Source organism: Caretta caretta, chromosome 2, assembly GCF_965140235.1.
Source record: "Caretta caretta isolate rCarCar2 chromosome 2, rCarCar1.hap1, whole genome shotgun sequence".
NCBI lineage: Eukaryota > Metazoa > Chordata > Testudines > Cheloniidae > Caretta > Caretta caretta.
In genome coordinates, this window is record NC_134207.1 from 233,480,581 (window position 1) to 233,505,284 (window position 24,704).

General features: G+C 41.3%; 1 protein-coding gene across 4 annotated transcripts in view; it reads right to left on the reverse strand.

The window, feature by feature from the left end:
• Positions 1-5,142: 5,142 nt before the first annotated feature.
• Positions 5,143-24,704, reverse strand: part of DNAJC1 (DnaJ heat shock protein family (Hsp40) member C1) — a 185,605-nt gene continuing 166,043 nt past the window's right edge. For all 4 annotated transcript variants that reach the window (XM_048837926.2, XM_048837927.2, XM_048837928.2 and 1 more), the window contains 3 exons: positions 12,485-12,533; positions 8,989-9,470; positions 5,143-7,262 (listed from right to left, as the gene is read on the reverse strand). In XM_048837926.2, coding sequence (XP_048693883.2) covers positions 7,194-7,262; positions 8,989-9,470; positions 12,485-12,533 — 600 coding nt within the window. In that variant the 3' untranslated portion in view covers positions 5,143-7,193. The remainder of the gene's footprint in view (positions 7,263-8,988; positions 9,471-12,484; positions 12,534-24,704) is intronic.

Below are 24,704 nucleotides of genomic sequence, written 5' to 3' on the forward strand. Positions count from 1 at the left end.
GCACATAGCAAGCAGCAATAACAATGGGAACGTTGGTTGCGCTGAGGTCTGACCTAGTCAGCAAACGGCGCCAGCGAGCTTTTAAACGTCCAAAGGCACATTCTACCACCAGTCTGCACTTGCTCAGCCTATAGTTGAACTGCTCCTTACTACTGTCCAGGCTGCCTGTGTACGGTTTCATGAGCCATGGGAGCAAGGAGTAGCCTGGGTCCCCAAGGATAACTATTGGCATTTCAACATCCCCAATGGTAATTTTCTGGTCTGGGAAGTAAATCCCTTTTGCAGCTGCTCGAACATCTCATAGTTCCTAAAGATGCGAGCGTCATGCACCTTTCCCGGCCATCCCATGTTGATGTCTGTGAAATGTCCCTTGTGATCCACCAGTGCTTGCAGCACCATAGAGAAGTACCCCTTGCGGTTTACATACTGGTTGGCAAGGTGGTCCGGTGCCAAGATAGGGATATGCGTTCCGTCCATCGCCTCACCGCAGTTAGGGAACCCCACTGCAGCAAAGCCATCCACTATGACCTGCACATTTTCCAGAGTCATTACCCTTGATAACAGAACGTCAATGATTGCATTGGCTACTTGGATCACAGCAGCCCCCACAGTAGATTTGCCCACTCCAAATTGATTCCCGACTGACCAGTAGCAGTCGGGCGTAGAATGCTCCCATGAGGCTATCGCCACTCACTTCTCAACTGTCAGGGCAGCTCTCATCTTGGTATTCCTGTGCTTCAGGGTGGGGGAAAACAACTCAGAGTTCCAGGAAAGTGGCCTTACGCATGTGAAAGTTTCGCAGCCACTGTGAATCATCCCATACCTGCAACACTATGCTGTCCCACAAGTCTGTGCTTGTTTGCCGGGCCCAGAATCGGCGTTCCACTGTATAAACCAAACCCACTGCCACCATGATGTCCCAATTGCCACAGCCGTGCTTTCAGGAACATCTGTGTCCATGTCCTCATCAAAATCGTCCGCATGCTGAAGTCTCTTAGCCCAGCTCTGCACATACTCCACGATAATGCGCGAGGTGTTTACAATGCTCACAACAGCAGCGCTGAGCTGAGCGGGCTCCAGGCTTGCCGTGGTACGGTGTCTGCAGGAGAGCAGAGTTGCAGTGGAAGCAGTGGATGACGATGGATGCCATGAGAATAGATATTTATACAGAACAATGACAGAACCTGCAAGGTGGATTCATGGCACCAGGAGAGCAGAGTTGCAGCAGAAGTGGTGGATGACGACATGGAGAAATTTGCTATTGAGACTGAGCTCATTTACGAGAGCAGAGTTGCAGCAGAAGCAGTGGAGGATGATGGTCAGCAGTTGTACTGCGCCATCTGCTGACAGCAGCACCCAGGACACAACAGCAGCGGTGATGGTGAGCTGAGCTGAGCGGGCTCCATGCTTGCCATGGTATGGCGTCTGCATAGAAAAAAGACGCGAAACGATTGTCTGCTGTTGCTTTCACGGAAGGAGGGGTGACTGACAACATGTACCCAAAACCAACCGCGACAATGTTTTTGCCCCATCAGGCATTGGGAGCTTAACCCAGAATTCCAATGGGCAGTGGAGACTGTGGGATAGCTACCCACAATGCACCGCTCTGTAAGTCGATGCTAGCCACAGTAGAGAGGATGCACTCCACCAACTTAATGTGCTTAGTGTGGACATATGCAATCGACTGTATAAAATAGATTTCTACAAATCGACTTCTGTAATATCAACCTAATTTCAGAGTGTAGACATACCCTTAGTGACTGTCCATATGGATAGTTCATTATTGGTGACTCCCAAACAGTGGACCACTGCACTGGAGGTGACAGGTCAGAGTTCTAGAAGAATGAGGATTAGAATACTACCCTGCCAAATGCAGAGTCTGACCTGGAGGCTTTTGTAAATCTATAGAGCTTAGTGAATATATGAACAGAGCTCCAGGTAGCTGCCTCGCTGATTCTGCTTGTGCTCTTCTAGAGGAACTTTAAAGTGCAGTAGGCAGGCCCTTCTTCACTGTGCCAGAACAAGCTTTCCCACAGCCAATCTCCATTTAGTAAATGTTGGGGAGATATAACTTTGTGTGTCATCCATTCCACAATTGCTACAAAGTGTCTTGGTGAAGATCTGAATTGCTTCATCCTTTGTGGATAAACCAGCCTGGTCATTCTAACATCCAATGCGTGGAGAGCAGCCTCCGCATTGCAAGCATGAAGCTTAGAAAAAATACAGGTAAGTGAATTTGCTGGGTTAGATAGAACTCCATAATGCTGTTCTTTGATAAATACTTCAGGGGTGTTCTTCAAGGATACCCTATCAGGATGGAAGGCTGAATAAGAAGGGTCAGCCATCAGGACTTCGATCTCTCCTAACCTCCTCATTGAGGTAACTGCCACTAGGAATGAAGTTTTCATGGACAGGTGTAGGAGGGAACACACAGCTGTTGGTTCAAATAGAAAGTCCATAAGTGCTGAAGGAACCAAGTTGACAAACTATGGGGGAATTGGCTCCTGAAGAGGTAGAAGCTATTCCTGCCCCAGCCTTGCCTGAGTCTTGTTCCAGCTCACTTCAGTCTTGTCTATATTCTATTCTGACCTCACTCCAGCCCTGCACCTGTCTCCTGATCCCCAGATCTTTGGACTGATTCCAACTCAGCTTTGACCTTTGGCCTATGTTTGGACTACAACTACAATTTGATCTAGCTTGTTTGAAGACTCTGACTCTGGTTCCAACCCATGACCTGTCCCCAGACTTTGGTTTCAGCGCTACCCTCCTCTTACTCCTGACTCTACATCCTGCTTTGACCATGGGGACCTGTTTTTGACTGCTGCTTCAACCACCAGGCCTGACCACCTAGAATCCAGAGCCTGACAAAGTCTCAGAATATCCAAAATCCCAAATTGTCTTGGCCAAGCCAGAGCTACCAGGATCTGGTGGACTCCTGCTTGTCCTTGCAGAGTACTCTGGGGATTAAGGGGTAGGTGTACAATAATCCCCCTAACCACAGCATGAGGAAGTCATCCAGGAGGAAGTCTGGGCTCAAGCTGCCTCCTGAACAGAAGCTACAGCACTTTCAGGTGCTGAGTGTTACAAATGGGTCTATTTGAGGGTGGCCCTGCTCTGAGAAGATGCCTTGGAGAATGGAGCACTTGAGTACCTACTCATGATTTGGTGAGCAATGTCTGTGGTTGTGCAGCAGTTCCAGAGTTTACATAGCAGGAGTAGTTTGGATGCCAAAATAGCAAGAGTTTCTTACCTTTGAGGGAATTGTTAACCCATTCATTAGTTCCCAGGCCAGAGCATTTGTGTGTGAGAGAAAAACATGCTCACAAGATCCCGAGAGAGAGAGAATTTCTTAGGACTGTCAAACTATTAAAAAGATTAATTGCACTGTTAGTAATAGAATATCATTTATTTAAATAGTTTGACATTTTCTAAATTTTCAAATACATTGATTTAAATTACAAAACAGTATACAAAATGTACAGTGCTCACTTTTTATTTATTTTATATTACAAGTATTTGCACTGTAAAAAACAAAATAGTATTTTTCAATTCACTTAAATACTGTAGTGCAATCTCTTTATCATGAAAGTTGAACTTATAAGTGTAGAATTATGTACAAAAAACCTGCATTCAAAAATAAAATATAAAACTTTAGAGTCTACAAGTCCACTCAGTCCTACTTCTTGTTCAGCCAATCAGTCCAACAAGTTTGTTTACATTTGCAGGAGATAATGCTGCCTGGTTCTTGTTTACAATGTCACCTGAAAGTGAGAACAGGCATTCACATGGCACTGTTGTAGCCAGCATCGCAAGATATTTATGTGCCAGATGCACTAAAGATTCATACGTCCCTTCAGGCTTCAACCACCGTTCCAGAGGACTTGTGTCCATGCTGATAATGGGTTCTGTTTGATAAACATCAAAAGCAGTGTGGACCGACACGTTCATTTTCATCCTCTGAGTCAGATGCCAACAGCAGAAGGTTGATTTTTTTCTTTTTGGTGGTTCAGATTCTGTAGGTTTTGCATCTGCATGTTGCTCTTTTATGACTTCTGAAATCATGCTCCACACCTTGTCCCTCTCAGATTTTGGAAGGCACTTCAGATTCTTAAACCTTGGGTTGAGTGATGTAGCTATCTTTAGAAATCTCACATTGGTACCTTCTTTGCATTTTGTCAAATCTTCAGTGAAAGTGTTCTTAAAAGGGACAACATGTGCTGAGTCACCATCTGAGACTGCTATAACATGAAATATATGGCAGAATGCGGGTAAAACAGAGTAGGAGACATAATTCTCCCCCCAAGGAGTTCAGCCACAAATTTAATTAATGCATTATTTTTTTAACAAGCATCATCAGCATGGAAGCATGTCTTCTGGAATGGTGGCTGAAGCATAAAGGGGCATTCTAATGTTTAGCATATCTGGCACGTAAATACCTTGCAAAGCTGGCTAAAAAAGTGCCATGCGAATGCCTGTTCCCACTTTCAGGTGACATTGTAAATAAGAAGCTGGCAGCATTATCTCCTGTAAATGTAAACAGACTTGTTTGTCTTAGCGATTAGCTGAACAAGAAGTAGGATTAAGTGGACTTGTAGGCTCTAAAGTTTTACATAACTGCACTCAAAAACAAAACAATGTAACAAACAAATAAAATATCTACATTTGTAAGTTGCACTTTCACCACAAAGAGATTGCACTACAGTACTTGTATGACGTGAACTGAAAAATACTATTTCTTTTGTTTGCCACTTTTACAGTGGAAATATTTGTAATAAAAATAATAAAGTGAGCACTGTCTACTTTATATACTGTGTTGTAATTGAAATCAATATATTTGAAAATGTAGAAAAACCTCCAAAATATTTTAAAAATTTCAATTGATATTCTATTGTTTAACAGTGTGATTAAAACGGCAACTAATCACATGAGTTAACTGCAACTAATCGACAGCCCTAGTGTGTGTGTGTGTGTATATATATATATATATAGAGAGAGAAAGTGTGTGCAAGCACTAACAGGATGTGGCAGTTAAAGTTGTATTTAAACAAAATTTGAGACACTCCTGAGGAATCTGATCTGTAGACTTCCTGTTTTCCCTGCTAGACAGACAGATGATAAAACAAAGTTGAAAGAGACAGTCCATTGTTTTAAATCCCAATTTTTACTCAATTGCTGCAAATTCCGACCCTTCCCCCCGGTCTGTAAATACAATAGTTAGATTCAGCAAGGTGGCTTTTGTGTATGGAAAGCATCAGGAAAATCAATGAAGTTTTTCAGACCCAGGAGTATGATAAACTGCCCCCCCATGCCCTTTAAATATATTAATATTAAATACCGTGGTCAAGTAACTAAAAAAAATGGTTCATGCTTAAACTTTATATTTGCTGGAATTTAAATTCAGATTCTCAAAGGTATTTAGGTGCCTAATTTCCATTGAAATCATGAGATAAGCACCACGAAGGATCTGGGCCCTAGTCCTTAGTGAAAGGAAGAAAGTTGGCCCACAAATGAGGTTTTAAGTGACTGAAAAGGACATACTGGATATGTAGTACTACTCTGGCTCTGAAGTGTGCTGAATAATTGAACAGTTGATATAATGCATTCCAATTGCTAAGTTAACTTTTGGGGTTATGAAGGTAAGATTTGCAGCTTAGAATTTTTATGTGGAAAATAACTGTGTAAAAAGTAACACAATTTTATCATATAAATATAGACTATACAATTTTCAGAATTGGGCAGGAACCAGATTTTCCATTTCCTGGAAGTTTCCACAATTTCAAAACTTTCTGAAATTGGACAAAAAATGTCAAAATTTCCCATGCAACAACGGTGTGGTGAGTCAATTGAAACATTTCGTTTCAATTTTGACATTTTTATTTTAAAAAAATATAGAATATATAGAGAAAAATTTTGGAACAAAAAATTGAAATGCTTTCCCCCCCTTTTATTCTTCCCCCAAATGAAATTTTGTCAATATTGACACATTTCTGCAATATGTTTCTTTCAGTGAAATCAGCACTTTCTGATGAAAGTGTTCCACTAGAAAACTTCTGACCAGCTCTAGTCCTGAGCTCCAATAGCTTCCATTGATTTCAGCTTTGAATGGTAGGTGCCTAGCATCCCTGTAGGGGAAAAAAAGGCCTGTAAAGCATATCAGAGTTTATTATTTATATTAAATTTGAGTGTGAGTAATTCTGAAAGATGCTGTAGTCCTCTATGTTCTTGCACAAGGGTCTATTTCACCTCTCCAATTTATTGGTGTCATTTTTAATGACCTTCAGACACTTATCACTTTGTTGTTTAAATCTTCTTGTAGCTTTTCCAAAGTTGTGAAAAACACTGGAGCAGCAAGTGATGAACTATAACTAAATACAGTTGTTCAGCTGTAAAAATGAAGCAGCAGAAATAAAAAATGTATGAGCACAAATATGAAATATTAAAATAATGGTGGGGATATGCATGTTATATTTAAATCAAATTCTGTAATTAAAAATCTGAATGATATGAAACATTTGTATATATTAGTCTTTCTCAATTAAAAAATCCTCTGAAAATCCTTAATTAAAATATAGCTAAATAATAGTACTAAATATTACTATATATTATCATGTAAGATATTTGAAAGAGCAATTATATAGCAGGCATAATAGACATGAATACGTGTGAAGTTCATAACTCTCAAATATATAACACATTTTAAATAGCATGTGTACATGCATATAAATGAACACACATTGTATGCACATATGCAGATATACATGCATATGTGTAGTGTGTCTATAAAGAAAAATCTTAAATTTTTTTTCAACAATCTCATGTTTAAATTTTCAGTACAGCTAACATATATTTCTTTTGCCTCCTTAAAGGTTAGACCTTTTACCCTTTATATACTGCACATTCATTCATACTGAAGTCATCATGCAATAAACTATGAGGGTCTTCTTAAAGCTCTACCAATTACCAAGACATGCAATAAGATGTCTTTATAAATAGCTCTCCAAAACAAAAATACATTTAAATTCTTTAACACAGAAAATGGTTAAGCAAGATGGCTTAAAATTTATTGATATTTTCTTTTACTAAGGCACATGACATAGAAATACTGTGGTACAAAAATGCATACTTCTGCATATGAGATTTAAAATATAATCTCATTCTGAAAAATAGAAATAAAACTCTTTTGCTCAGAAGATTCAGCTTTTAGCCATTTTCTTCTTTTGTACAAGTTCAACAAGTAACTTGTATCTTGCCACACACTCTTCCTGCAAAAACAAACAAACAAAAAACAAACTTTTATCTTTCAAAAGTATGAACTGTGATTTAGTATCGTCATATTACTTCTACTGTACACATTCTCTCTCAAATAGTTACGTTGTTTTAAAAGTAGTTTTAGTATTTTAAAAAAATGTAGAAGAATATTCACTCATGTATTGAGCTTTCAGAAGGCAAGGGCAATGTACACATAATTAAAAGGTTTCAGAGTAATAGCCGTGTTAGTCTGCATTCGCAAAAAGAAAAGGAGTACTTGTGGCACCTTAGAGACTAACCAATTTATTTGAGCATAAGCTTTCGTGAGCTACAGATGAAGTGAGCTGTAGCTCACGAAAGCTTATGCTCAAATAAATTGGTTAGTCTCTAAGGTGCCACAAGTACTCCTTTTCTTTTTACATAATGAAAAGTGGATTACAAAAAGAATTTTCAGTTTGGGGTTCATTACAGATAACTGATGTTGTTAGAGACCAGAGAAAAATAGGAGAAAATTTACCTTATATCGACAGTCTCTTTCTTGACAAAGTGTCTAGCAGAATAATGATTAAAATAGGGAAGTAGCACAGTTTTGTAATATTGTCAACAGTGTGTCTGAAAAATGATTGCCTCGCTCTTAGGGCTTGTCTACCTTGGAAATTTACCCAAGTAGCTATCCAAGTGTAGACTCTGGAACAGCTATTTCATAAATTTCCAAGCGTAGACAAGCCCTTACCATCATTCTAATGTAGCAAACCCATCCTAGAATGTGAACTGCCAGAGAATTTTGAGATCTAAAAAGACTGTTTCTGGAACCCCACCCACATTTCCTCTTCTCTAACATTGATCTTTTGGTGCAAGTAAGATGAAGATATCCTGCTGCTTCAGGCATCAACATTGGACTGCACTGCAAATTGAATTGTCATGAATACTGGGCTCTTACTGAACCTACCCCATGACAAAATAGAGGTCACTGATCATGGACACATTGCCTCTGTTAGCTCTGCCCAGGGCTTTTCTTCCATATAATCTAGTAGGTTTATAATTTCAGTTTCTCCATATGCTTTTGCTTAACTGTCTGGAAATTTAAGAACAGCCACACTGCGTCAGACCAAAGGTCCACCTAGCCGATTATCCTGTTTACAACAGTGGCCAATGCCAGGAGCCCCAGAGGGAATGAACAGAACAGGTAATCATAGAGTGATCCATCCCCTGTTGCCCATTCCCAGCTTCTGGCAAACAGAGCCTAGGGACACCATCCCTGCCTAATAGCCATTGATGGACCTATCCTCCATGAACTTATCTAGTTCTTTTGTTTGAACCCTGTTATAGTCTTGAACTTCACAATATCCTCTGGTAAAGAATTCCACAAGGTGACTGTGCGTGGTGTGAAAAAAACCCTTCCTTTTGTTTGTTTTAAACTTGCTGCCTATTAATTTCATTTGGCGACCCCTAGTTCTTGTAAAAAGAAAAGGAGTACTTGTGGCACCTTAGAGACTAACCAATTTATTTGAGCATAAGCTTTCGTGAGCTACAGCTCACTTCATCGGATGCATTCCACTGAATAAATAAAGTATCAATATATGTGGTGACAATACCCTGTGAGTTGGGCCTTTTGAGTTTTCAGATAGTGACAGGCTGGATTAAAGACCTCAGGCTGGCAGCTAATTGATAGGAAAAGACCTGCCTAGATGTCATATTGGTTTATTAGTAGTCTAATCCCATACAATACAATGACCCTACCTTACTTTTGCCTGGGACGCATTTTGCTATCTTATCCCAGCGGTCTGATGTTCCCTTTGGATACTGCTGTAAGGCTAGTTCAAGAAGCTTCTGTTGATTTTGAGTCCACAATTCTTCAGAATTGTGGCTTTTCTCTTTTTTTCTGTTCTCATCATCGCTATATTCATTCTGTTCTGTGTTATCAAAGTCTTTCTGACGCTTTCCCCTGCATTTATCTTCTGCCACCTCTTTCATCGTTGCTGGAATTACTTCAGATGCTTTGGCTGTTTTTCTCTTGCGGTGTCTGGTTTCACTTGTCATAGTCTCTCTGTGATCTGCTGGAATAGCCATCTGTTCTGGGTCACGATTATAGTTCTCCTCCTCCTCCTCCTCCTCCTCATCTATTTCTCGCTGCGTAATTATATGGTCTGGCAAATCCATGTTGGTTTTGGCATTTCTGGAATTCTGGGCCAAGTTTCTAAGCTCAGAGAGTCTAACAATTCCTGTTGGAAATAGCATTATATGTAAAAACCACTAAAGTCAAATGAAAAGGGAACTGGGTGGTGACAAGTGATCTACAGCTGAGACACAGAGCAGGGAGAGCCCTTGTGGTTGAGAACCCGGGTTTCAGAGTCCCCCAGAAACCAACAGAACTGCAGAGGCAGGGGTTGTGGCATAACCCCCTCTCAGTCGGCTGGTAGCCAGTCAAAGTGAGTGCAGGAACAAAAAAAATTACAGGAGTTCTGAGGCTCTCCTCTGCCCAACCATTTCAAACTGCGAAGGGCAATTTTCTGCATTTCAGAAGATTTAAAAATTTTTTTTTTAAAAAGCTCGTTCTACTTGGAGTAACCTGCCAAGGACAAATTCATCACCTACAAACCACAGAGCCCAAATATATTTTGAGCTAGATCCACAAAGAGGATTTGTGTTACAAACAGACTCAGTGTTACAATGCCTAATGTTAGGTGTCTTGCCACCTGGTAGAAGCTTCAGCCTCAAATTAGATGCCCCGGCTTACTATACAATGCATGGGGAAAGTTAGGTGCCTGACTACAGGATTCATAACAGCCAGAAAGCTGAGTAGGGAGCCATCTAAGTTAGCCAGCAGGAAATGCTGAGCAGAGGGGTGGGGCCAAAGCCCCATCCCTCAAAGGGAGTCGGGCGCCTAATTCCAGGCCAGTGGGAGGCGCCTATCTCCACTTGGGGTTCATGGCTGTGAACCCTCTCCTAGAGTTAGGTAAGCCCTTTCTCACAAAAAATGATGGTGTTGCCACACTCCACCCTTATGCCCTGCCCTACAGCCCAGCACTCAGAGCACTCACCCAGGATGTGGAAGTCCCAGGTTCAAATATCCCCTGCCTGATTTGGAGCAGTGACTTGAACTCAGGTCTCTGCCACCACCTGATGAATGCTTTAACCACTGGGCTATAAGTATTCTGTAGTGGGCCACTCTCAGTCTCTCCTGTTGAAACTCTTCCACACTTTTTACAAAATACTCAAATAGCCATTGGAGCAGGGACTGGAACCTTCGTCTCCAGGGAGTATGTGCTAATCACTAGGCTACAGAGTCATTCTCACTCTCTCCCTGGTCTAGAGTTTAGGCACTGAGTGACTCAGTGGCAGCAGGACTTAGACAGCTTTGTGAAAGCCACTGGAAGAAATGTAGGCACCTTGGGGAGTTTACTGGGGGAAAATTAGGTGCTCAGGGAATGTAGGAGTGTACAGGGTTAGGTGACAGCTGAAAAGGGGTTTTGAGGATCAAAATTTTGGACTTATGTGGCTATTAAGCACCTAAATCCCTTTGTGGATCTAGCCCTTTGTGTTTCCCATCAGATATGCAACACAAAAGGCCAACATAGACATTAAGAGTTCAAAGATGGTTACTCCTCCTGTATATGGTGCATGAGGTCCCCATTCAATGGAATATTTTTGTGAATTCTGATACATTTTATCTGCTTTCTCAAGCTATGAACTATATAATTCAGAATGGCCAGTTATACTAATGTACTAGATTGAGAAGAAGGGACTGGGCGACTATTCTGAGCAAACTTAGAACCAAGGAATAAATGCAAGGGAAATATAATCGAAGAGCACGAACATCTGCAATAAAAAAAATCACTAATCTAAACTTTCCTTTTCTCTCCCTCCCCTTTGATTTGCTTATCCCCTTTTTCTCTTCTTCCATATCCAAATCAGTCCATAATAGCCATCTCTTCTTCTCATTTTACTGTTTTCTCTATTATTCTTTCCTTTATAGTTCATAATCTTCTCTCCTCTCATTCCTTGCCTTTCATATTTACCCCATTCTGTTGTCCAACACTCCCACCTCATTTTCTCCTATTGTAAATGGTCATTTCCCTTGATTCATTTCTGTTCTTTGTTCTCTGTATCCACTAGATGCCCCAGCCCTCCCACATCTGTCAGTCTCAATCTACCCCCTTCCTCCTCAAATCTTCTTTGGGAGAGGTAACAAATAAGCAGGATAGGAGAATTTTAGAAAATTTTAAACTTTCATCATTCCTGGAAAGATTAATCTACTGTAACATTTATTGGCTGATTGCAGTTTGGATCTAGTTGTCTCATTGGAGTCACAAGAAATTGAGCACGTATGTTCCATCCTAGCTGCAAAGGGTCCCATCAGATCCTTGTGTGACTAATTCAGCGGCCCTCTCATGGCTCTTGTGAGGGGTTTAGAAAACCCTGTCCCTTACCCATCCTATTTAAATATGGAAGTTTTGGTAGTATTGGCATGTGAGTGTGCATTAAAATATGCTTTCTGAGAGCACGTATGGGATTAAAACTAGACTGTTTTCCCCCAACATTCAAGCGCACACAGAGAAAAGATGACAAAATAGACAGAGTTCATTTTAAATTTGAGCAAATAATGAAAAGTTTTTCTAGTATTTGCTGAGCTCTAGTAGATAGATATTATTTAATTATGGCAAGAACTGCAAATCCAGAACATTTACAAATTGATTACTCATTCAAATCTTTAAAAAATAACCCACAGAAATAAGGGTTAAAATAAAATAAATTGGAAATTGGCAAAGGTTGAAATATCTTCCCTTCCCCAGAAAAAGAAATAAAAAAGCTAACAAATAAAATAGGAGCAACATGACATAGGGTTAAATACATTGTTAAAAGTTCTGTACTGTATTCCCCAAGCCTATATTCCTTTGTCAGTCGTCTCAACTTGATTGTAAGCTCTTCAAGGCAGGTATTTATCTGGGCTGGCTTTTTTTGCATATTTGAATTGACTAGCACGCTGTGGGCACCATTATAATAAATAAATAGAATAATAATACCCTAGAGAGCCTTTACACAGCCACCTCTAAATGGGAGGACTTCCTTAAAATGCTCATCCACCTTGGTGTCTGCTGAGAGCAGGAGCATGGAGCTTCTACAGCCAAGGCTATAAACATCACTCTGAAAGCTGCAAAATGGCCTCTACATTAGAAACCCATCATATAAATAATTTGTTATTAACAGCATTGATTAGGACTTAGGGGTCACACACCTGGAGTATGTGTAACAGATTCCTTCAGTTGCTTGGTCTTCATGGTAACCTGTTTTTTTAAAAAAAGTACAAATTAAAAATTGCACTGTTAACACTAGATTATTCATTCAGGCTTTTAGAGATGTCATGAACAGCTTACGCCCAAATACTAACATTTTAACATCTACAAAATGCTACCATGATATCATACTAATGCCCTTCTGCTAGGGCTTATTCAGAAGGCTATGCCAGTTTTAAATTGTTAATAGATGATTTTTCAGGCTTAGTCTGAAGGGGAAAGGCAGGGAAAAAAACAGGGGTAACGTCATGGCAGGGGTCTATTATAGACTGCCAACTCAGGAAGAGGAGGTAGGTGAGACTTTTCTAGAACAAACAACAAAAATATCCAAAACATAAGAACTGGTAGTAATGGGGGACTTTAACTACCAAGACATCTGTTGGAAAAGTAATAGGGCAAAACACAAAATGTCCAGTAAGCTCTTGGAATGTACTGGGGGCACCTTTTTGTTTCAGAAGGTGGAGGAAGTACCTAGGGAGCAGCCATTTTAGACTTGATTCTGACTAATGGAGAAATTGGTTGGGAATCTGAAAGTGGAAGGCAAATAGGGTGAAAGTGATTATGAATATGATAGGCTTCATAATTCCACAGAAAGAAAGGAACAAGAACAACAGAATAAGGACCATGGACTTCAAAAACAGACTTTAACGAACTCAGAGAACTTGTAGGTAAGGCCCCATGGGAAGAAAATCTATGGGATGAAGGAGTTCAGGAGAATTGGCTGTTTCTCAAAGAGACAATATTCAAGGCAAGAGAGCAAATTATCCTGATAGAAGGAAAACTAGGAAAAATAGTAAGAGGACAATATGGCTCCCTCTTAAGCTCTTTAATGACCTGAAAATCAAAAAAGAATCCTACAAAAACTGGAAACATGGACAAACTGCTACGGAGGAGTACAAAAAAATAATACAAGCATGTAGGGACAAAATCAGAAAGGCTAAAGCACAAATTGAGTTACATCCAGCAAGGGACAGAAAAGTCAGTAAGAAGGCTCTATAAATACATTAGAAGCAAGAAAATGCTGAAGGAAAGTGCATGTCCACTACTTAGTGAGGAAGGAGTCCTAACAGATGACATCAAAAAGGCCAAGATGTTTAATACTTATTTTGCTTTAGACTTCACTAAAATGGTTAATTGTGACCAGATTCTTTAACACAATTAACATTAAGAACAAGGGGAAAGGAACTCAAGACAGAATAGCAGACAAACAGATTAAAGAACAGTTAGATAAATTAGATTTATTCAAATCAGCAGGGCCTGAAAAAGTTCATCCTAGAGCTCTTAAGGAATTAGATGAAGCAATCTCAGAACCATTAGCAATTATCTTCAAGAACTCATGGAGGATGGATGAGGTTGATCCATCATCATCAGAAGAGCAAACATTGTACCCAGCTTTAATTGGGCAAATTGGACCCAGGAAATTATGGACCAGTCAGCCTAACTTTGATAGCTGGAAAGATACTGGAACAAATTATTAACCACTCAATTTGTGGACAGAGAGAAAAATAGGGTCATTAATAATAGCCAATATGGATTTGTCAAGACCAAATCATGCTGAACCAACGTAATTTCCCCCTTTGATGGGTATTGGGCCTAGTGGATGGGGGAAGCAGAAGACACCATTTATCTTGATTTTAGTAAAGCTTGTGACATGCTCCCACATGACTTTCTCATAAGAAAACAAGGGAAATATGGTCTAGATGAAATTATCAGGTGAGTGTACAATTGGTTGACAAACTGTACTCACACTAGTTCTATGTTCCACTGTCATATGTTCTATGTTCCACTGTCAACTAGGGTCTGTCCTAGGTCTGGTATTATTCAAAATGATCATGAAAGGCTTGGATAATAGAGTGGAGAGTAGGCTTATAAAATCTGCACATGACTAGCTGGGAGGGGAACAGGATAAAATTCAAAAGGACCTTGATAAACTGGAGAGAGGTTCAAAATTAACAAGATGAAATTTAGTAAAGGCAAGCACCAAAATATTACGCTTAGGAAGGAAAAAATCAAATGCACATCTACAAAATGTGAAATAACTGCAGAAAAGGATCTGGTGGCTACACTGGATCACAAGTTGAACATAAGTCAACAATGAGATGCAGTTGCAGCAAAAAAGTCCAATATTCTGGGATGTATTAACAGGAGTGTCATATGAAAGACACTCCTGGTAACTATCCCACTCTAGTTGGTACTGGTGATGCCTCAGTTGGAGTACTAGGTCTAGTTTTGGGCATCCCATTTCAGGGAAGATGTTGACAAATATTTAAGTTTCCAGAGGAGAGCAACAAAAATGATCGAAGGTTGAGAAAACCTGACCTATGAGGAAAGGTTAAAACAACTGGGCATATTTAGTCTTGAGAAAAGACAACTGATGGGGGACCTGATAACAGTCTTCAAATACGTTAAAGGCAATTATAAAGAGGAAGATGATCAATTGTTCTCCATATTCACTGAAGGTAGGACAAAAAGTAATGGGCTTAATCTTGTGGAGTACAGAAGCCATGAGCTATATGATCATCCAGGTGCACTTCCCAACCCGTAGTGAGGCATCTGTAATGAGTTTCTTCGTGGATGGTGGGGAAACCAAAGGAAACCCCTTTTGTTTTCCACCAAACAAGGGACCTGAGGGGACACAGAGAAAGTGAAACATTTATCCAGGGTGTATCTGCTTGAGCAGAGACCATCCACAACCATGTTTGGAGGCCCTGGAGGCAGAGCCTTGCAAAACATGTCACGTAGGTGTAGGTGGTCATAGGCCTAGAAGGACGAAGCAGGACAGGACCAGCATCTGCAGGATGAGACAGAGTTGGACAATGAGGTCGCTCATTCCAAGGAATCTGTTCTCTGGCAAGTATGCTTTATCCAAAACTAAGTTCCAATTTGCTCTGGTAAACTCTACGTTTTGGGTGGTGGTGGTGGGGGGTTTAAACTGGACTCTTTTAGATTTACCTGAAGTCCCAATGACTGAAAAAATTCTAGTAATGAGAAGACCACTATCTGTACCTCCTGATACAATCGTTCTGTGAGCAGCCAACTGTCAAGTTAAGGAAATACCAGGTTGCCTTGACAATGATGATACGCTGCTATCATGGAGAGCATCTTTGTAAAAACTCTCCGTGCCCCTGAGAGGCCAAAGGGAGAATTCTGCATTGAAAGTACCCTCGGCCCATCGTAAAGCACAGTAATCACCTGTGCTCTGGAGGAATGTCTATATGATAGAAGGTATCCTTCAAAATTGAGGGCCACAAACCAGTTGCCTTCATTTAGGGAAAAGATTACTGAGGCCAAGTGGGTCATCCTGAATCTTAAATGGTGTATGAAGACTCAGCTGTCCGAGATCTAGAGTGGGTCTCCAGCCCAACCTCCTTTTTGGAGACAAGGAAATATCTTGAGTAAAAGCTTTATCCCTGTCTTGAGGAGAGACAGTCTGTCACCCCAAGCTAAATTAGGGAGTCCACCTCCTGTTTGAGAGGCCTCTTGAGAGGGGTCCCTGAAGAGGGATGGGGAAGGTAGTTTTTAAGAGGGAGTAGAAAAAAAATGGTTACTAAACTTCCATAACTACTGTTCTTCGAGATGTGTTGCTCACGTCATGTTATTTAAGTGTGTGCGCTCGCCACGTGCACCAGTGCCAGAAGTTTTTTCCTCAGTGGTATCCATAGGGGACTAGCTCTGGCGGCCTCTGGAGTGGCGCGCATATGAGCTGATATAAGGGGTGCCACCAGCTCCCCCCTCCCTCAGTTCCTTCTTGCCAGAACTCTGACAGAGGGGAAGGAGGGCGGGTCATGGACTGGACATGAGCAACACATCTTGTAGAACAACAGTTATGGAAGGCTAGTAACCATTTTTTCTTCTTCGAGTGCTTGCTCATGTCTGTCCCATGTTAGATGACTCCCAAGCAGTATCTCCAGAGGGAGGTAGGAGTTCATGGATATGTTGATTGCAACACAGTTCTGCCAAAGCCAGCTTCATCTCTGGCCTGCTGAGGTTGTGAAGGTGTGCACCGAAAACCATGTTGTGGCCCTGCAGATATCCTGGATAAGTATTTGTGCTAGAAAGTCTGCTGGCAACGCCAGAGCTCTAGTTGAATGGGCCGTCACTATTAGTGGACATACAACCCGCACCAACTTGTAGCAAGTACGAATGCAGGTAGTAATCCAATACGAAAGCTTTGAGAAGACACCAGGAGGCCTTTCATCCTGTCAGCCACAATGACGAAGAGTTGAGTCAATCTACGGAAGGGCTTGGTATGCTCTAAGTAGAATGCCAGAGCCCGCCTGACATCTAGGGTGTGCAAGCGCCTTTCCTCGTTGGACATGTGAGGCTTTGGGCAGAACACCAGAGGAAAATGTCCTGATTAACATGAAAAGGTGACACCACATTTGGCAGGAAAGCAGAATGGGGACGCAACTGAATCTTGTCCTTGAAGAACACCATATGGGGGCCTCTGACATAAGGGCTTTAATCTTGGAGACTTGCCTCACTGAAGTGATAAACACAAGGAAAGCAACCTTCCATGACAGATGTGAAAGAGAACAGCAGGCTAGAGACCCAAAGGGAGGGCCAGTGAGCCTAGAGAGAACTATGTTGAGGTCCCACTGGGGCACTGGACCGACAGAAAATGTCTTTCAAGGCCCTTAAGAAACCCGATAGTTACTTCATGTGAGAATACCAATCTGCCCTGGACACGAAGATAGAAGGCTGAAATGGCTGCCAGGTGCACCTTGATCGAGAAGTTTGATGTTTCAAGTGAAGCAGGTAGTCCAGAACGGACTGCAGAGAAGACTGGGTTGGGGAGCTCCTCCACTCTGACGCCCAGCAGGAGAAGCGCTTCTACTTTGCCAGGTAAGTCGCTCTGTTGGAGTGTTTTCTACTCTCCAATAGAACTTGGACTTGACTAGAGCAGGCCTGCTCCTCCAGGTTCAGTCATGCAGCATCCATGCTGAGAGGTGAGGTTTAGGTGCAGCAACTTCACATGATCCTGAGAGAGCAGGTCAGGGTGGTTGGGAAGCACACATAGGGGTGCTGTTGCCAAGTCCATGAGCATGTTGAACCAATGCTGGTGAGGCCATGCTGGGGTGATCATGACGACTTCAATCCTGTCCCTCTTGATTTTCAGGAGGGCCCTGCTGATGAGTGGAATTGGTGAAAAGACGTACATCAGGTCGCCTGCCCAAGACAGGAGAAAAGTGTCGGAGAGCAATCTGCTGTTGAGCCCTTGATGAGTCCTAACGGATGACATCAGTGTCGACAGATGCTCCAACTGAGCTCTAGACACACCCACACTGGGACATGGAGTGTCACTCGATACTGAGGATAAGGAAGAAGCAGTCCCCTTAGAGGACTTCAGAGGCAATTTGTCCTTCTTCTTGAGGAGGTATTTACCTTTACCCTCCTCATGCCTCTGTTTAGACAAGTCCTTGTCTTGCTTGAGGATATGGAGGTGGAGAGTGTTGGTGCCAGAGGGGCACTACTCTGAAGCTCCAATGAGTGTGCCAGTGAGTAGGAAAGCCGAGGATCAGATTGGGGCCTAAGGGAGAGGTCCATTAAGTGCATGTGATTCCAGAAGTCCTGAGACTGTCTAACACGAGGGGGAAAGGAACAGCAGATTTTGCACTCAGAGGGAATGTGCAGGCAGCATTCATGGGGGTCACCAACTGGCAAGACCTGGGGGAAGGGGTTGCAGGGCTTAAAGCTTGGGATCTTGGGCACACTAGGTGCCCCAAACAGTGAGGCATCAAGGGGGAAATCCCCAAACTCCAAAACTGACTTACACTAATTAACAACGAACTTAAAAAAAACCCCAAGCTCCTATTTACAAGGAAAATCAAAAAGGAGTTCAAGTGGGAATGCCAACAGAAGCTGATGAAGGGTTCCATCTCAGACCACGAGTTGGAGAAAGGAACTGGAGAAGTGGCAGGTCTGTGCTGCTTCTTATGAGCATGAGGTGGTATAGGATGCAGATGCAAACCAATGGATGCTGCAGTTGAAAAATCTTCCAATCTCAAGTGCATGAGCACTCCACAGTGAATACCCATAGGGACCAGCACTCAAAGAAGAATAAAGGGTTAAGGTACATACCCATACAACCATAATTCTACCCCCCTGGAGGTGGAATTCAGCAACAGCAGCAGATTCGCGTGGCTATAATGTAGCCATGAGGGTGCACAGAATGGACTTTCATCTTGAACAGTCCCTGGCAAGGAGTGGCGGATTAGCCACTGGGCCAACAGGGCCTGTGCCCAGGGGCCCTGGCCAATTTGGGGGTTCCCAGAAAAATGGGTGCCCTCACACCCCAACCTGCCAGCCCAGCGCTCCTGCCAGAAAGCATGGTCAGGGCACCAGGGCTTGCGGCACTCCTGCTGAGGAAATGGGGTCAGGAAGCAGGGTCTTGCCCTGCTCCGCCTGGTGCTCCTGCCCCGGTGTGGGGGAAGCCCCCGCACCCTGACCCTGTTCTCCGGCAGGAGCGCCGGGTGAGCAGAGCAGGGCAAGCCCCCACACCCTGACCCCATTTCCCCAGCAGGAGGGCAAGGAGAACTGCAGGTGGAAGGAGTGGAAAGGGGCCCCCACTTGCTCTGGCCCAAGGCCCCCAAAACCCCCAATTTGCTTCTGCTTGAAAGTTTTCTTCCTTCTTTAAGACTCAGTATGCAAGGATTTAGGATTTTTAAAATCACTCAATTGCATCTTTCAACTTCATTAGTGGCTAGACTCATGCTCCGCTTCCTTCAACCTCAGCTCTATAAACCTTCTATAAAAGCTTAGCTTCTTCTGCATGTCGGGCATGATCCCACCAGTGCAGTCTTATTCTCAGCTGGTGCAAGATTGCAAGTTGTCAGGACTGTCTATGATGGTATCACGATCATAAGGGTAAAGGAATTTGTAAGAGGGGTTGAAGGGGTTGTAAAATGTAGTATATGTGGTATTCCTTCTGTGGAGTAGGCTACGTGTATGAATGTAGGGCAGGTGTAGGTACCTCCTGTTCAGTACAGGGAAAAGGAAGAGAGAAAGAAACAATCTTGGGGGATTGTTATATCTTATGTTACATAATACTGTTCTTAACTGACAATTTAATAGATTTCTGACTTTTGCTTTTCCCTACAGTGTGTAACATACAACATTTTCAAATATAATTCATGCAGATGCTGCTATATTGAATTTACTTCTAGACTTGGTCAATTTAGTGTTTTAAGGACAACATACCCTCAGTCTTGCAAGGGCCAGTAAGTATATATTACAATTGTTGTCTAAACCTAATTTTGATTAGCCATTACAGACCAGACAAACTCTTCTAATAGTGGTTTTGTGGTTTAGGCAGTGGAGCGGGACTCTGGAGAACTGTGTTCCATTAATGACTCTGCTAAAGACTACCTGTGTGATTTGGGGCAAGTAATTTAATCTCTCTGCTTCAATTCCCCATCAATAAAATCATAATTCTTTAACTTATAGGGCTTTTGCAAGGATAAATCCATTAACACACGTGAGGCAGTCAGAACCCATGATTTAGAGCATCACAGTATTAAAATACCAGTGATAACAGTGATTGTGCTTTTAAAATGTACATATTATATGCAGTGAAATATAAAACACATATTAAGAAAAATCAGCACTTTCAAAAATAGGTTTTCTAGTGGCAAAAAACCCAAACAAAACCAATACACTTTTATTTATGGATCATTCCATGTCTAGATGTTCTTCCCAATAATAAACTAATGAATTTAGTACAAACCTAGTTTGTATATTTTGAAAAATAAGCAACTCCTTTTACAATAAAGCATACAAGTATAAAATTAGTATGCACCCAGGAGCTCAGCCCGAATAGCTCAAAGCTCGTTAATTATTTCATCATCTTTCCTTTGACATATGGGGAAGCTTACAGAACTGCAGAACTCTTACCTCATAGTGTCAGGCAACATGCTAATTAGTAAAGTCTGCTTAAATCTATCCACCTGTCCGTTGTTTTGCTGCCTACCACGGCCTTTTTCCATGCTGGCAGCAAATCCCCTATCTGTCTGCTATCGCAACCTGAATGCAAGAGATTAGTGACCACAGAGTCAAGCAAGAATCAGTTTACATCCTCTCAGGCAAGAGAATGATATTACTTCACAAGTATGAAATCTGAGATCTCTTTGCCTTTAATTTAGAAAACCTGCAGTTAATAATCACATTAAAAGTATGTTTTGCATGCCAGACAGTTTTTATTTCCTCTGTTATTTTTACAATTTGAATGCCCTTTGTGGTTACCAAAATAATTTGCTGAAAGGCATAAATTAACATTTTAAACTTTTTATGTGTACCAAGGTAGATCTTGTGTGGCCATGAACTTTATATTTTTATAATGTCATATACCAATCCCTTTTCTGTGCCTTTAAATTTAACAATGCTAGTCGTATCATTTGTAATAAATCTTCATTTGACAAACAATGTTAATTTGATAAGAATATCACACTTGAAATCTCCTTTCCTAATTATTAGTTTTCCACACTGTTTAAACACTTCAGATGTACAATTTTGCCTTTTGTTTAAGGGCAATTGTTTCCTTAAGAACTAAAAGACAGAAATGAGACCTAAGCCTGAAGCTACAAATTCAGCAAGGAAAATGGGTCAAAGACCAGATGTGCTGAGGCCGACAGAGAGCACTTGTACAGGTAAGCAGGTCAGCAGGCAGGAACTGCAATTAGAATAAACTGAACCCAGTTTCCCTTTCAGAATCAAAACACTTGATGAAAACAAATCTAATTAATACCATAAGCCAATTGCAGAGAAAATGATTTTTAAAGTTGTATTATCTTTTCAGTTACAAATACAGTCTTAGTTCATGATACCAATCAGTTTGAGAGCTCCACTTTGGATGGAATTAAGATGATTTACAAGTCCCACATGAAACTACTAGATTTCAGAGTAGCAGCCATGTTAGTCTGTATCCGCAAAAAGACAAGGAGTATTTGTGGCACCTTAGAGACTAACCAATTTGAGCATAAGCTTTCGTGAGCTACAGCTAACGTCATCGGATGCATTTTTCGATAATTTAAATAATACAGTTTTAGATAATTAGACACATGGATACATTGAGCCTGGCCTTACCTGGCTTGTTTTGGAGTTTTTGAAACACTGGTTGATTAAGGACAATTTTCTTGAGTGATCTTAGAATTACTATAGTAGTACAAAAACTCCATGTACATCAAAAGACCAAAGTTATAGCAGCAACCAGTAAGGCCATATAGTTATGGGTCTGTCTATTATATTATAAATCCCTATTTGCAAGGAGTTGTGGATAAATTATATTAAGTTAGACCAGATGCTTATCCAAATTGGTCATAGCTGATTCTGGTAATTTTTAATAGCAGGAGAAAAAGCAACTGTGAAGATATTATTGTGTGTAGACTTCTTGAATTTAAGAACAACCAAACTACTAAGGCTTACAAAATAACTACTAATCATCATCAGTGACTACACAACTTCTAATTTCACACTTGTGTCTGTCAATTCAGGGAGATTCTTTTCAGTTTTTTGCATCAATTTAATTAACAGATTGTTAACTGAATCAAGATAAGAAATTCAGTATGCTCCCAACAAATAAGGAATTTGTTTCTATATTTGTCAGTATCTATAAACCTTCCTCCATCCACCCCAAGCCTTTTTTGGGGGGAGAGCAGAGTTGTCCCCAACCTCTCACTGTCTTCCCCTCATTGTTGCATATTCTTTGCTCTCAACTATGCTTCAGGGTTTGAAGTGTTTGCCCCTTTCAGAAAGCAGTCTTTCCCCCTCGTAACAGGGTAATAGTCTGTAGCAGGATTGTAGAGTCTGCATGGGGACACAGGACTCCTCTGATGAGTCATATGATGTTGTGTGCTTAAACCCTGCATAAAAATATAAACCCTATTAAGTCATAGTGGCAGCTGGATCTTCACTCCCACCAGGATATGCATCTGAGAGGCAGAAGGAAGTAGAGGAAGAAGCAAATGATACCTGGCCAGGAGACCCTAAGAAAAGCCACGTTTGGTAAGAAAGTTTAGGGTATGTCTCTACTAGAAACACAATAGCAGCACAGCTGCAGTGTAGACATTTACTATAGCAAAGGAAGGGCTTCTTCTGCTGCTGTAGTAAATCCACCTCTCCAAGAGCCAGTAGCGAGGTCAACGGAAGAATTCTTCTGTTGACTAAGTGGTATCTACAGCATGGCTTAGGTCAGCTTAATTACACCGCACAGGGCACAAAATATTTCACAGCCCTAAGCAATGTAGTTAAGCCAACCTAACTTTGCAACATAGACCTGCACATAGGATATAAAACTCAGTCTGTTATTGTTATCTGAGTCATCAGTAAAGCCAAACCACAGGAAAGGGGATGTTTGAAGTGTGTGTATATTCTGTTTACAGCAGGATGGAAAACCCACCTGCTTACATTCCTGTCCCTTAGAGTGCTGAAGGAGAAAGCTCAGGTTTGAAACTAGGGCTGAAGACACCCACTGTAATAGGGCGCTTGCTGGTTGAGCTCAGCATGCTTTTTATGAAGCCCCAGGCCCTTTAAAAGATAGAATTCTGAGTAATGTAGCTCCCAGGTAGGACTGGGAATCCCTAGATGAAGTACCTGACCAGAGCACATGACCAGGAAGGGTCATGTGATCAGCGGATCAGGTGAAATCTGTGCAGACTGTGAAAGCAGCAGCAGTTCCATACAGTGAAAGAACAGGGTCAGAGAAAGGGGTTCTTCTCAATGGGCAGGTCGAAGGCCTGGAATGAGAGAACTTGAATGGAGCAGAGGCTGCTTGCAAGTCTTTTCAGAGAGGAAGCTATGGAAGGTGCAGCAGCTGTGGTGGTTGGAGCTAAAAAAAAAGGCTGTAGAAATGCCCCATGGAAGAATGAAAAATGGTTGTACCAAACTTTAGGGGAAAGCTTAAAGAAATAGGCAATACAAGACATTCCCATGAGCCCAAAGGGAAACCAAGCCTGAGGGAAAGGCTCAGGATGGGAGAGTCTCAGCAAGGACTACTGGAGATATTTTTCTGAGGTTTTGTGGAACCAGACCCCAGAACCAGGAGGGGAGGCATTGTTGAGACTCAAACAGCTATCCTAAGATGAGAAAACTGAGGCATAGCACCACGGGCTGCTAAGAAGGAACTTAACTGCTATTACACCACCTCTTTGACAGCACAGATTTCAAGTGGCTGAACCATTTAGGATTATCCTCCCGTACCTTGATAAGCAGCAAGGTATGAGCTCCCTTCTCCTGAACTCCCTCTAGCCACTGTTTGGCCAAGACACTGAACAGTGATGCCTTCATCTCACTGCAAACTAAGAGAGTTCACAAGACATATTATGCTCACAATGCTCAGGTATCAAAGATGTTGTGTAGCAGAACCAAAGAAGAGTACACTGCATTTCTGATACTTCTAAGCAGGTTTTTGTTTTTTGTTTGTTTTTTTTTTTAATAAAAGCAAACTTTTCAGGCAGTTTTATTCAAAGAAATAAAGGCCAAAAGCCCAATTATTTTTTAAAAAATTAAAAAAAAAATTAAGACTGGCCAAAAGCATATTATATGATATATTGTGTCAGGATGAGAATTAACAACTCCCTCCCCCATGCACACACAAACAAAAGCCAACATACAAAAAACAAACACTTGAAACCACAAAAAGACTACGGTTAAAACAACATTAAGGATCTGACATGTTGACAAAAGCCAGAAACACTCTCCTTAAATCACTTCATTCTGCTTAAGAATTGCAGTGGAAATGAGGATCTCAGAACAGTTTGGTATTGCAAATCTCACCACCACAAAGGAATATAAGATGACCTACAGAGTGGGAAGAAAAAAAAAATCTGCTGGTGCTCTTTTTTTGCTTCTATTTTATGCATAAGGGTCAGCGCTTTTGGGTTTTCTTCTTTAACATTGCAAATTACTATGTTTTTTCTACTGTTTTTGCTAAAGGACCTTTTGTTGATTAAAAAGAGCCAGCAGGATGATGACATCATAAAACACTGAAACTTGAGCAGTTGAAAAGAGGGAAGATTTCTACTTGGATTATTTAAAAAAACAACACTATTTTTGTTAATACCTATTTAGCCAAGCTCCTGACAAACACTTGGAAGCAATCCTCAAAGATGCAAATATAGTAGTTTACAAGTCCTACAAAGAATTCTCTGCAGAAAGAGAGAAAACAAG